General features: G+C 42.5%; 1 protein-coding gene across 1 annotated transcript; it reads right to left on the bottom strand.

Moving 5' to 3' along the window:
* Positions 1-3,398: 3,398 nt before the first annotated feature.
* LOC133132475 (organic cation/carnitine transporter 2-like) lies at positions 3,399-14,561 on the bottom strand. The gene is made up of 8 exons (XM_061247931.1): positions 14,163-14,561; positions 12,189-12,292; positions 6,148-6,274; positions 5,121-5,215; positions 4,753-4,967; positions 4,022-4,204; positions 3,688-3,823; positions 3,399-3,530 (listed from the first exon to the last, which is right to left on the bottom strand). Exons 1-8 carry the CDS (start codon positions 14,559-14,561, stop codon positions 3,485-3,487), a joined length of 1,305 nt encoding a protein of 434 aa, XP_061103915.1. The 3' UTR covers positions 3,399-3,484.
* Positions 14,562-15,023: the final 462 nt, after the last annotated feature.

Raw genomic sequence — 15,023 nt, 5'->3', positions numbered from 1 at the left:
GACTTAGGGGTAGTGGAGAAAGACGATAGAGGAATAAGGATATGGATAGACTTATGATCAGATAACGGTGAGGGTAGAATGTCTTAAAACATTTTTCTGCTCTTTGGAGATAAGCCAATAATCAATACGTGACTGGCTTGTTAGTGACTTGTTGCACCACGTATATGATTTCTGTAGTAGATGGCTATCCCTCCATGTATCAGTTAAATTAAATCTATGTGTGAACATCTTTATATGAGTCTGAGCTCCTTGAAGGCCACCTATCAATATGATTGTCTAGCACAGTATTGAAGTCGCCACCAAGAACTACAGAAGAGTTCGGGAATTTAGATAACCAGTGAAGTAGTCGCCCATCTAAACTGTCAATATAAGCAATATTCTCTCTTTGAGAGTTGAAACCATGAACATTAACTATGATGTAATTAGAGTTTGCAAGTTCAAGTCCCAGGAGTATATAATGGCCATCTTTGTCACAGTCAGAGAACAAAACTTTCCCAATAAAACGGTTTTTCAAAATGCAAACACCAGCCGAGCGTTCTGACCCATGAGACAGCCATGAATCACATCCCCATTGTGATTTCCAGAAATCAGCATCTTGTTCAGTTGAGTGAGATTCTTGTATAAAGCAAAAGTCAGTATTATGTTGTTTGCAATATAGAAACGTAGCTTTACGTTTAATATGGTTTCTTAGCCCTCTCGCGTTGAGTGAAATAATAGATAATGACATAATGAATAATAAAAAGGAAAAATAAGAAAAGAAAAATAGATGTTAGACCAAATAGATGTTAATACACAGAAATAGAGAACTTACGGTCACTAAGAGTGTACTAACAAAAGGATGAGAGCCGCAAACCTTTTTAAGGCAAAAATACGTGAACATACTGAATAGTAACATTAGTAGAACATGTTAAACAAGCTTAAGAACATTTTTCTCTTATAAATAAAGAGGTAAAAATAATAACTATAAAGTTGTCTGCTTTTATCTACCATGAATTGTCGTTTATGTTGCATTTGAAAATATATTCAAAATAAAATAAACGTTGAACATAGCAGCTTTTTTAATCAAATGACCACTCGCTCTGTAATTAACTAATAAAATAACTGAAATGTTCATTGAGCGAAGGTATAGATCCTCCTATAGATCCTATAGATATAGCATTAGGCTATACAAGGAAGCCTACGCTGTAAGCTGAACCCTGATTGTACCCAGTGCTAAATCTGGCACACTAACCGTGTCTCTAAGGTGGGAATATTTCTGCTCCATTCACAAAAGCACGTCCTCCAACAAAGAAGGCTAGCTTGTTTTCCTTCCGTGCCTTTTCTACGGCGGGCCACAGCTTATTTCTCCTTTCCCTGTCTTCTGCAGACAGGTCCACTGCCAGCTTGTTGTTGTTGTTGTTCTTCAGATAGGTTGAGTTTTTTGCAGAACGCCAAACAGCATCGCGGTAGGTCTGGGAGGTGAACTGCATGATGATGCCTCTGGGTTGGCTGTTGTTCGGTTTCCTGGGACCGAGGCGATGCACCGTATCAATCACATCTGGTAGTTTACTTTTGGCTTCTGGCAGAAGAGCTTGGCACACCTGGATGACTTCTTTTCACACGTCCTGCTTCTCCTTCTCCTCCAAGCCGCAAAGCTTTAGATTCCATTGGCGCGAATAGCTTTCCCGGTGAGAGATCCGTTTCTCGCGTGTGTCAGAGCTTGCTTCGAGGTGAACAACTCTCTCCTTCACAGCTTTTGTCTCAGCATAAACCAAATCAAACGATTCTTTGACGCCTGCAATCTGTCTCGCGTTTTCAGCAATCACATTGGAGTTGTCACTGACCATCTTTTCCAGGGCGTCGGACCTGCTGTTTATCAGCTGAGGGAGAGACAAGAGCTGGGAGAGAATGGCAGACATCTCCATGTCTTCAACTCTTCTCTGTTTCACTGCAGGAGGCTTAGACGGTGTAACGGGAAGAGGTGGAAAATCTTCCTCCATCAGAGACACCTTCATCTGGTCGGCGTAGTTGTGCATGTTGTCAATGAGTACGTTCTTAGCTTCGGCTTGCCCGGCGATAGCTAGTATAGAAAGCTTGAGCTAGCAGAGCTAACCTTAACACTCTTTCTTTTCCCCGAGGCTTTCATCATGGTTTATTGGCGTTACCAAAAAGTAGCCTGGTACAAATACCATCAAACTAAACTAATATTGTTGTTTTGTTCACACCATATATAATAGAAAAACATTTAGGTTTGCGGAGCACATCCAAACACTTGTGATCAGAGCGCCATCTTGGATCCCCCCAGACTACTCCAGCCTTGTAACGGTTTCTGAAATCAGAGTGATGTCACAACAGCAAATAACTTACGGTACTTCTCCGGCTCCGGTTCTGTTGCTTACTGCCGTTGAGGAATATGCATAGCAGGCAGTGTCGCGCTTTTTTCAGCTGAGTTTATTTGGATTAAATGCTTAAATGATGTGTGTAGGAAATAACTGTCAGTGTAGCCGTTTCCTAAATATGGGGCAAAACTTCTCAGGGCAGTGTGTGTTACCCAGAAGGAAACGGGAGCTCAAACTCCACCCTTGGAAATAGGGTGAACGTTAGTATACACATATCACAGTACCTACCTTGGCTAGCCTGAGCGATATGACGAACAGCTCTGACTTCGCCGAGTTAGAGGGCGAGCTTTTGGTTTTTGACGAAGAAATACAACCTTACAGTTTTGAACGGGAATTTACAGAGGGAGAAAGTGGGAGAGACAGACAGCGGATCTTCTGCAGCAGTAGAATGATTAATTGGAAGAAGTATCCACATCATCTTATATGCATATCATCTAATTAGGTAAGGATAGTGTCTGTGCCTGTAGACAGCAAATCAGCTAAGGTTTGCTGTACTCTGTATGATGTAGAAGGGTCATCCACAGTATTATTCACTGAATATTCATGAATGAAGAAATGCACCCAGTCCATCCTGAATGTTTTAATGAGTGAAATACTGTGGTTACATCAAGGTAATTTTATGAAATGATACTATATATGAGGCATTTTTATCAAGTCGGCAGTGAAACCGCTATTTTGTAGACACTCTAATCCAGAGTAACTTGTAAGTGCACATTCAGCATAATTCAATTCAGTTATATTTGTTTCACACTTTTTACAGAGACACCCCAAAAAGACAGAGGAAACAGTCATGCAAAAACCAGGCCAAAACCAACCACCAAGAAAAGGCCAGTTGAGAAAAAACTGCAGTCAGAAGAAAAGCATCACCCTTCATAATTTATTACAATGGCTGCTGGAGCTCATAGACATTACGTTAATGGCATTTGGCAGACGCTCTTATCCAGGGCGATATACAGTTGATTAGACTAAGCAGGAGACAATCCTTCCCCGGAGCAATATAGGGTTAAGGGCGTTGCTGAAGGGCCCAACGGCTGTGCGGATCTTATTGTGGCTACAACCGGGGTCGGACCACCGACTTTGCGGGTCCCAGTGATGTACCTTAACCACTACACTACAGGCCGCCCTCGATTTGATGTTTGTCGCTTTTTATACCTGAGGGAAACAAAATGGATGAAAAATTGTCATATTCCTTTATTGGCATTGAATAATAACCATTAATTCAACGAACATTCGATCTCAGAAGGTGCTGCAGCACAGTGCTAACAGCTGAGGCAGCAGACCCTGTGTTTGTGAGATGTGGCTGCCTTACCTTTGAATAGTCTGCATGTGATCGATGGTCTCTGGGAGAGGCAAACCATAGGTCTCAGGAAGCAGGAGGCCAAGCAACCCCCCCAAAGCACAGAGGCTCCCCATTAATATGTATGGCAAGGACTTGTAATAGGTTCCTGCATAAGGGAAGGAAAAAGCAGAGTTTGCCACTGCTAGGCCAATATCCAGAGTGGCCGGATGGCTAATTTGTTTTTGGCACCTCATTGCGGTGCACATATGAGCCTCTAGGTGAAAGAGGGGTGCTTATTTAAAGAGAGCCCACCGGCTGTGGGATGTTGACAGGATGTGTGGAGCTAGTATCGAGCCTCACTAACCCATATAGAGGAAATAGGGTGCGGCGATGTTGCCCAGCTGGGAGATGGTGGAGCAGGTGCCCACCGCGGTGTTCCTCAGGACGGTGGGGTACAGCTCCGCCGTGAAAGCGTACACCAGAATGTAAGCCACCGAGAATCCAAATTTCCCCATCATCTCCAGTGCAATAGACACTGAACTCAGCTCTGTCAATTAAAGAGAGATTACAGAACTGACTGATCCCAACCTGCCATGAGGGAAATGAGGGCATCCTGAAAATAATTTCAATAGCAATATATTGTTTGTATCTGCAAAACCTTTTTTTTATTGAAACTATGAACCAATTGTGCTAAATCCCTTGTATTCCTTGCCCACTTTGACCCTTTTGCACATGGAACCCACACCATTACCAGGTTTGAAGCACTGTGGGACAAATGTTATCTTTACGTTAATTCTTCTTTAAAAACAGGCAGATATTTTTGAGCCAATTTCGCAGTTATATAATCCCAAATATGTGGAGCTGTTTTAAATAAGGTGTGATGAAAATAAATAATGTATTTCAATAAATAATATTGATATGTGGCACTAGTCAGCTAGCTACATTGGGTAAAAAATAATAATAATTGAAAACTGGACGAGTCTGATGCTGACTCAGAAAATATGGATTAAGATGCATGTTGTGAACAGGGCTAGTTTGTGAGCTGAGGTACAGAAATAAACAGTGCCTTGCTGATTCCCTCTTGATGACACTTACTTCCTGGTATGAGCTGTGTGACCAGTAATACCACTCCACTGAGGAACAGCGTGGGAGAGAGACACAGTCGCCTTGGGCAAGAGCGAAATAGGGGCCAGGCCAAAATGTAGGCTGGGACTTCAACAGCCGCCGAGAAGAAACTGTTCAAAAAGGGGTCCCCAGACAGATTTGAGGTGTTCAAAGATAAGGCAAAGTACCCAAGGCAGATTATCACCCTGAAAAGATGGGAGATTGTTTAGAGGTTTCAGCCATCCATGTTCAACGTTTGGGAAAAAAATGAGGTTTACATAAAAGTGAATCTATTACTCTTGGCTTTGAGCAGTCTCACATGATTCATGTAATTTAGGCTAGGGTCTTGGGACACTTACCACATTAGGATCAGTTTGATCGTGATCCAGCGGATGCTGCTGGACTTAATGAGATCACAGATGTTGTGGTGGTTCAACGTTTCCTGGTGTTCTGCCTAAAGCAACACATCACAATGAACGTATTGGCTTTAAACCCATGGTGATCCAGTCAAGTATCCAACATCTATGCTCTTAAGGAACTGGTTTGAAAGGATATGGAGGAGCAAATGGAGTACAACAAGGTGATATACTGTTACTATCCAGTCTGTGACCACTTTATTAGATATAACTGTACTCCAGCTTGTTAAAGCAAATATATAACCAGCCAATCATGAGGTTGAGTTGTTGTTCAGATCAGAATGGGGAAGAAATGTGATCTAAATGACACCAGACGGTTTGGTTAAAAGAAAATGCTGATCTCATAGCATTTTCACACACAACAGTCTCTATAGTTGATGATTCCAAAAATAAAACACATCTTGTGAGCAGCAGTTCTGTGGGTGAAAAACACCTTATTATTAAGAGAGGTTAGAGGAAATGGCTAGACTGGTTCAAGCTGACAGGTACCTCCACACGTTACAACAGTGGTATGCAGAAGAGCATCTCTGAACACACAAGACATGGAATCTTGAAGTAGATTGGCTACAGCAGCAGAAGACTCATAAATCCAATAAATACGGAATTAAGTGGTCACATTTACATTTACATTTTAGTCATTTGGCAGATGCTTTTAATCCAAAGTGATTTTCAAGTGCATAGGTTCTTCCGCAAGTCAAAGCATCACATCCATAACTTGGAAAATACACATGAAATGCTGTTCTAAACATATAGTCATCATAAGTGCATTTTTCTTCTTTTTTTTTGGGGGGGGGGGGGTTAGACAAGAGGGATAGGGATATCAGAAAGGGGGTCGGGGGAAATCAGGAGGGAGGACTAAGGTAGAGTGCATACATTTGCCTGGAGGTGACCAGACAAAGGATGCTGTGACTGGATAGTACAGGCAATGGCAATTGTGGAGACATTTGTATGAAGGTAAGATTAGCAGGACCTGGAGAGGTTGAAAGATGACCTCCGGGGCTTTGACTCTGTTCTTCTTGGCAGCACCTCTCAAAATGGCCTCTGCCTCCTCCACCCGGCCCTGAGAGAGAAGCCATCGGGGAGACTCCGGGATGAACCTGTCCCAACACAAAGTCAGTTCATGGTGCGGTTCTATAAGGGTACAGCTCTGCAACCATGAAATTAAAGTTGCATCTGCATGAGATCATTTGAGTAGCAGAATTCACACAAGGTTTTACAAGGTTGTGTTCTGTCTGGTAAATGTTCATGGAAATATAGCAGCTGTTACGTATTTCCTGTAAGTAAGAAAAAAACACTCTTCATATGAAGACAAAATGTACCCTAGGCATGCAACCAGTTTCCTCATATTCCATCAGCATCAGTCTCACTATCTTGTTTTACCTGTCCAGCATGCAAACTTACTACTTACTTAAGAAAGTATAAATATATAAATATGCCCGCTATTTGAACACAGAATGTACATAGATTAGGTTAGCCTTGCCCAAGGATCATAAAGGCTAAGCATCAGGAATAGGGGGTGTCAATTAGTGATGGGGTTCTGATTATGTTAGCGAGTGCAACCTGTTGGAAAAATTATGAATAAAACCATTTGCAACCAAGATTGGGGAATAAATAAATTCATTTAAAAAACCAAATGCTACTTAAACACCAGCCTCTTGCCTTGTTAAGACCCGAAAGACAGAAATTCATAGAGCAGCGATTATTTGAGCAAAAAAATTAACTGAGCAGCAATTATTGCAACAGACTAGAACATAAATTCATAGCACAACGATTGTTAGGCAAGAGGAATACTTCATTTTGAGGAGCAGGCAAAGGATGCAGAAACAGCACAAGCAGTGACAAGCCAAGGGAATGTCTGACAGCTGCTAGGTATTTCTAGTATGAGGTCGCATACATACGTCATGTTGTACACGTTTTTTAAATTTATTTATTATTATTTATTTATTTTATTTTGCACATGGCTGCAAGACGTAGTTTCCTCCTCCATAAGAGCTTAAAACGGACGCAGCTGGAAGTGGAGGGGAGTGAGATTGGCGGAGGTTTTTGAAGAGATGTTTGGTGTTTGTTTGGAACAAAAAGTGAACCAATGTTTCGTTTTTTTTTTTTTTAGTAGTGGAGAACTGTTTTGTGCACCGACTTTGGAACAGGGGTCGCTCCCCTATGCCGTTTTTTGTTTTGTTTTTTTTGGGGGGGGGAGGAGAATACTCATCTGTTTCTGTTAAGGACTCTACAATACACCAGTTATTTGTGTAAATGTGCAGTAGCAGTAAAGAAGGCCAATAGGATGTTAGGATAAATAGCCAGGAGTATTGATTATCCAAGGAAGTTATACTCACCTTATACAATACTCTTGTTAGACCACACTTGCAGTACTGTGTGCAGTTCTGGGGACTGCACTATAAGAAGGACATAGAGGCACTAGAAAAGGTTCAGAGAAGGGCAACCAGATTGATTCCATGTAGGAAAGATGAGAGTTACGAGGATAGATTAGGATGCTTAATCTCTTTAAATTGAGTAAAATGAGGCTAAGGGGGATTTGATTGAGGCTTTTAAATTCATTAAAGGGATTAACAAAATGAAGTGTAAAACCCAACGCTAACCCAACGACGGAATTTAGCGAGGGCTGAAGGTATCAGCGTGCTCGTCCTTCTGGTGTTGCTGAAAGAATACTAATAGGGTTAAAAAGTAGTGGCCCCTATGCAGACAGTCTAGATCAGCCAATAAACAAACCACGATACAAAGGCAGTAGTACCACTCTGCCTTCCGCTCTTTACTGGTCCGGGGCTGACCCAGAATCTCCACAATAGGGCCAATAGATTCACCTTTGTTTATCTGACTCCATTTTAGAATAATAATTTAGATTAGTTATCCACATTAGTGGATGTCGTATTTATAATTTTGACTTGATCGCTATAGGAATCCTGTACTGAGAAGAACTCGCTGAACAATCCTCTGCTGGTACCACCGCATGTCACATCGCGCGTAATGTGCACGTCTCACGAACTGACTAGCTATCTGTAGTCATTACAGAGGTCGCAGGAATAGCTACTCTCGGGTATATCTGTTTACAGCCTAGGGACCCAAGCAGACCAACATAGCTACGGCTGTGCTCGACATGAATGAACTACCAAGCGGAGGCGAGGGATTTACCAACATAGGTCTACGGGTGCTATACGCCGTGATACAGTAAGTGGAAATAATCATCCTCCCTAGACCAGTTCGAGGGGGTAAACCACGCATTCCCTGTGTAACATTAAGTGTCAGTAAGGAAAACCAAACAGATCAAGTTTTAACAATTTTATTTTACCAGGCAGGTTACATACACGTAATTGCATACTAGTTCCAAATAAAAACATTACAATGCAAACCAAATTACGGAGTCTTAAACGTCATACCTGGTAATAAAAGCTACATACGGGAGTCTGGCTACAGATACCCTGTACGTAGAAACTACGTGCACGGAGTGCACGGGAGGCTGATTGCATTCTCCCAGATTGCTTAGTTTGCTGTCCTTAAATCCAAATTCTGGCCTTTGATGTTAATCTTAGAAATGAGTCCCCCATCTGTAATTTGGAGCCACGCCTCCCCAGGAAGCGCAGGGGGGTTGAGACACATGGCTTTCACTGGGGCAGAGCTCCACACAGCTTCTCCTGGTTGGTTATGATGTACAGGGTTTGCTGTTGCAGAAATAAAATCATTGCACCAGTCGCACTGAAACAATCAGAATAATACCAAACATGAATATTATCTAAACTGACTTTGTCATGAAACATCCAATGCTGTACACATCATTTAGTGACTGAGTCAAGAGGGAGAGTAATAAAGGGTTCAGGAGAAGGTCGGGCCTGACAGGCCGTGCCCTCTGAAACCTTCCAGTGCCGTAAAGAATGTTGCCCTGTCGTAAGAGTTTTACGACTGGAGGCCTGAGTCTTCCCCCACAGGCTCCTGCCCGTATGGGTGTGGAGATAAGGGGGGGGTTCATGATGCATGCTCCTAAATTACTTTACAGCTACATATTCCACAATACCAGAGGAAGCCAGCAAGCTGACCAGCCCTGAGTGATAATGCCAGATGTCGGCCTTACAGAAGTATTATTCATGTTCGGTTAGCAGAAGGAGAGGTCACAAATGGAAACTGTCAAAGGAGAAATTCCGTACAGATATTCAGAAGTATTTTTTCACACAGCGAATGGTCAATGTGTGGAATAGCTTGCCAGCGCATGTAGTGGAGGAAACACTGAGGGTTTTCAAGACCAGGCTTGATAGAGAGTTAGATTTCATTTCGCTTTTAGGCAATTTGGGCAGTAGGTACACTAGGAAAAGGCAAGCATTGCTGGGCTGAATGGCCTGGCCATTACCTTATGTTATGTTATGTACTACACTGCCTGACCACACACACCAGTGTTTCCGTGTTTTGTCTTATTTGTGTCAGAGTTTTGTTTTGTTTACCTTTAAATGTATATAAATAAAACCTAAACTAAAACTCAAACTCCGGCCTCAGCAAGGGCGGTTCTAAACGGGGGGCCGGTGCCACCCCTAAAATCTGATTTGTTCATTCATTCATTCATTCATTCATTCATTCATTCATTATCCTAACCTGCTTATCCTGAACTGGGTCACAGGGGGGCTGGAGCCAATCCCAGCATGCATTGGGCGAAAGGCAGGAATACACCCTGGACAGGTCGCCAGTCCATCGCAGGGCACACACACCATTCACTAACACACTCATACCTACGGGCAATTTAGACTCTCCAATCAGCCTAACCTGCATGTCTTTGGACTGTGGGAGGAAACCGGAGTACCCGGAGGAAACCCACACAGACACGGGGAGAACATGCAAACTCTGCACAGAGAGGCCCTGGCCGACGAGGATTCGAACCCAGGACATCTGTGCCCCTTGGTGCAGTTTGTAAGCCTTTAAATGTTATTTTGCTCTAGTCAGCGTGACAGGTTGGAATATTGAATATGCTGAATGGTATGGTTGAAATATCATTTAAATGCCATCATTAAATAACATCAAACTAGTTAGCTAGCTAGCTAATGAATGTTAGTCTCCTCAACAATAAATACATTACTTGAATGCTGTGTTTCTTTAATGTAATATGGCCCCCTTGTGTACTACAAGCTAAATCAGCTAAATCTATATAGCCAAATCGCTACCTTAAGAATGTGTATTTATATAATAATATTGTACCCATTGTGTAGGTGCTGGTACATAATTATTATAGTATTTAGACAATAATTCATTCATATAGTTTCCAAAAGCTCTTTATTGTTTTAAAAGATTTAAAAGAAATATACTTTAAAGATACATTTTCTTATGTCGTTGTTTAGTTTGTGTTCTCTGTATTAGTTCAGAAGAAAATTTGATTTGTGTGACACAGTCGATATAAGAAGGCATGCCGTTAGTGATGTGTGCCTGTGACTGGATCGGTATTAGCGCACTTATCCCTGGTTATGGGTCTGTACTTTGCACTTTGCCGCTCTGGATAAGAGCATCTGCCAAATGCCATTAATGTAAATGTAATGTAATACCTGACAGTGCCCAGATAAACGTCTCCAGCAAAGACAAATGACTTGTGTGTGAATGTCGTCTGGTGTTACGTAAATGGCAGGCATTTATATAGCGCCTTTATCCAAAGCACTGTACAATTGATGCTGCTCCATTCACCCATTCATACACCGACGGCGATTGGCTGCCATGCAAGGCCCCAACCAGTTCGTCAGGAGCATTTGGGGGTTAGGTGTCTTGCTCAGGGACACTTCGACACAGCCCGGGCGGGGGATCGAACCAGCAACCCTCCAACCCTCCGACTGCCAGACGACTGCTCTTACTGCCCGAGCCATGTCGCCCCATACGTAAACCAGCAAGCTAGCTAGCTAAGGTTAGTGCAGTGAGGAAACATGATGACCTACAGGGAACGATACATGAAGCTAAGCTGTATCGCAGACCTACCTCCACAGGGGGAAACAGAAAACTCCTGGCAGAGCTATGGCGATCAGCAGCATTCTCCAGTCTCTGATGAAGAAGGCCGTCAGGGGAAGCAACATGTAGCCAACGGCAAAAAAAGTGGACACTCCCGCAGTGCAGTATATGGTCCGAATGCGTGGAGTCAAGACTTCTGTTCCTTTACACAACATTTATAGAGAACAGGAGGACAACAGGTATAACTGCAGCAGTGCTGAAAGATGAGATCCAAAGCCTATCACTGTATCTACTACATTGACAAACTACACCCAGTGACCACTTTATTGGTCTTCTGCTGCTATAGCCCATCCACTTGAAGGTCTGGCATGGTGTGGGTTCATGTTCTTCTGCACGCCACTGTTGCACTGTGTGGTTATTTGAGTTGGTGTGGCCTTCCTGTCAGCTTGAACAATCATGCCTTGTGTTTATGCTGCTCCTGCGTCACTGGCAGTATGTTTCACTATGTTCCTATATTTCCATAAAGTGAGGGCAGAGCGAGCCCTCCACTAACTTAAAATTCAAAAATGTCGAAATGAAATTGAACAATGCAAATGGTGTCAATGGCAAAATGCCCATGGGAATATGTCTGAAACATGGTGTTTGTTCATAGAAATCATAGATTGTAGTATTTTTCATCCATCCATCCATCCATCCATTATCTTAACCCGCTTATCCTGAACAGGGTTGCAGGGGTGCTGGAGCCTATTCCAGAATACATTGGGCAAAAAGCAGGAATACAACCTGGACAGGTCGCCAGTCCATCGCAGGGCACACACACCATTCACTCACACCTACGGGAAATTTAGACTCTCCAATCAGCCTAACCTGCATGTCTTTGGACGGAAACCCATGCAGACACGGGGAGAACATGCAAACTCCGGCCGATGGGGATTCAAACCCAGGACCTCCTTGCTGTGAGGCAGCAGTGCTACCCACTGCACCCTATCCTATAGAGAGAGAGAGAGAGAGAGAGATTATTGCAACTATTTTAATGTTCTGAGAACTTGCTGGTGATTGGAGGGGGCGAGAGAGAGAGAAAATTACCTGTCCGACAATTGTCCAGAAAAAAAGGCTCCCGTTAACAATCCAAAGAATAACACAGAAGTGGTCATGGGGACCTTCCATGCATCACTACACACCAGATCCCACTGATGACAAGAGCACATATTTACAGTTCTGTACTTGTTAAAACATTCATACCTATGTCGAGGACCCGGCCCTAGGCCCTCCTGATGAGAGATTGACAGAAGATGGGTTAAGCAGGAATGCATTGTTAACCCCTCGCACACGCCAATGGGGTAGGAGTAAAAGCTCCCGTAAGAGGAGAAGTATATGGTACAAGATAAATGTACAACCGTATATGGATACTGAGGAGTCTGAAGTCAGAGGACTTAGATTCAGGGTTTTAGAGAGCAAGGCTAAAGGCCTGACTGAGGCCATGCGTAGAATGTGTTCTAGCATGACCATGGAAGGTGCTGAACACGCAGAACGGAAAATTGGGGACCCAGGGAGTTTTGCATTCAAGGAGACGATAGATGTGATAACATACTTGGTTGACACGTGTGGGCTGGCTCCTACAGGGGAGGAGCACGAGGCCTGGTTAAAAAAACAGGATGAGAAAGACAATGAAAATAATTGGGAAATCAAAGAGCAGGAGGAGATTGAAAAATGTAAAAGAGATAAGGAAAATGGCATGGACGTCAATACCGAAAGAAAATTAAGAGGCTTCAAGGGCCTCCCTGAGGATAACACAAATAATTTATCGAACAGATTTAAAGGACTGACTATAGAGGAGTTAAATGATGAATTACACTCAGCTATTAGCTGGATGACCTTTGTAGATCCCTTAAGGCGCCACAAAAAGGGGCACCTGAAGAGGGTGTTGGGATGGTGGCAGGCTTTAACGTCTGGCTTACATGAGATCAAAGTTTGGAGGAAGTCAAGGAGAGATTATGAAACTGACACAGACACCAGTGATGAATAGGTTCATTAAAAACAACATAAGGGCTAGTGTTTTTCCACTCATATATTAAGATGGTGGAAATTCCCAAACCAGAGGGGCCCATGAAATAAAATATTGGGGACAGTTCTTTTGAGGTATGAGAAAATGACAATTGGAAAAACAGAAATAATTAATATGATCATTAAAAAAACAGGTTATATAAAAGATAAATGTCTTCCCGCTTGACATAATGGGGGCATTTCTTATCAAAAAAGGTACACTTTTGTATGCAAAAAAGATATATAAGGGATAAGTTTTTAGACCTTAGAGCAGGATCCCAGAATTTGGCTTCAGAAGATATCTACGAGCTGGTGAAGAAAGAGCCACGCAGAACAATTATAACCAAGCTGGAGTGGTAATTATAATCTATATTACTTGTAGAAGTAGGAAAAGTAACATATTATAAGTTTACTTTTATATATATTTTATTTCTTATTAGGGTACTATATAAAGTAGAAAAATGTAGAGAAATTATCATATTTAGATAAATATAATATTATAGGAATAGTTTCTTTTTAAACGTCAAGAAGGGGGAGCTATAGGATAAGGCTAAGGCCAAAGAGGATGGATATAGGAAGGGTGTACCTTGATTTTTAAACATCGTGGTGGAAAGGTAATTTAGAAAGAGCTAAGAGGGGTATATGTAACTTGCATGTGATTAGCAAACTGCAAAAGATGATATGTACACTGTAATCTGTACAACTCTATTCTTTTGATTGATTATAATAAAGTATATCTTACTATAATCATATGTGATAAAGATTCTTTAGAGGAATACATTGAATACAGGACATCGATTACCAGATTTGCATCACACCCTTCACTTCGAGACTGAGCTGGAAGTTCAGTAGAACTTACCAGGGCTCCAGGACGTTCGGAGTACTTGAGTTTGTCCCCGAGACACCTCATGGTGAGGCAAGGGGGTCCGTGGCTCACGACACCTACTTCAGGTTATTACGTTTTTCTTTTAATTAACTGACACACGTATCAATTACAAATAAACGAAAGTCACTTGCCTCGGACACGATGGTTGAAATGTAAATTGATCGGTCGTAATGCCATCCATCCTTACAGCTTTCCTGTTCTATTTCAGTGACATTCACGTCGATTCCAGGCACGGATCCGTTGTCTGAAAGACGCTTTATTACGTCCAGTTTGTATCGGGTGTATTTGCTGTACCGCATCTCCCCATTATCTTCTTCCAGTGGAATAGAATAGTTTCTCCATTCTGCGCTAATATTGGCATTTGGTGGTATCAAGCAGTGGTGCGGAGGCGTGTCAGCGATGAATACAACGGAAAAACCTGTCAACCCGTTAGGAATTACGCTTATACAGAGGAGTAATGCGATCAGTTTTTGAAAATGTCCCCATTCTCCCAGAAATTTGGTAACATCGTCATAGTCTGTCGTGGTCATTGTAAGCACAATTGAGTGCAGACTGCACACAGAACTGAGGTATCAACTGCGGTTGCAGTTAATCTCATAACAGTTCTCATGCCACGTTGCAGTGACATTGGCTTTGCATTTCAAATGGTATTTAAATGTAATTTCGAAAAGCTATGCCAGCTAACTAGAGATGGATGCGGATCCATCGAATCCATCATGGATGCGGTTCATTGACGCATTGAACCGATTAGCCCACATCATTACACATCATCTGTTTAACCAGGCTGGAACATCTACAGGACTGTCATGGGCATGTGTTTCGCACCTTGGTTTAGTGCCCATCCAGACCAATCGCACCTGAGCAGATAATAACAACAGAGGGGCTGACATTGGCTCAGGCAGCAAGAGCAATCGTCTGGCAGTCGGAGGGTTGCCGGTTTGATTCCACCCTGGGTGTGTCGAAGTGTCCCTGAGTAAGACACCTAACCCCCA

This window comes from Conger conger, chromosome 7, assembly GCF_963514075.1.
Source record: "Conger conger chromosome 7, fConCon1.1, whole genome shotgun sequence".
Lineage (NCBI taxonomy): Eukaryota > Metazoa > Chordata > Actinopteri > Anguilliformes > Congridae > Conger > Conger conger.
Note: the sequence above shows the minus strand (reverse complement) of the source record. Positions and strands in the feature narration are given on the sequence as shown.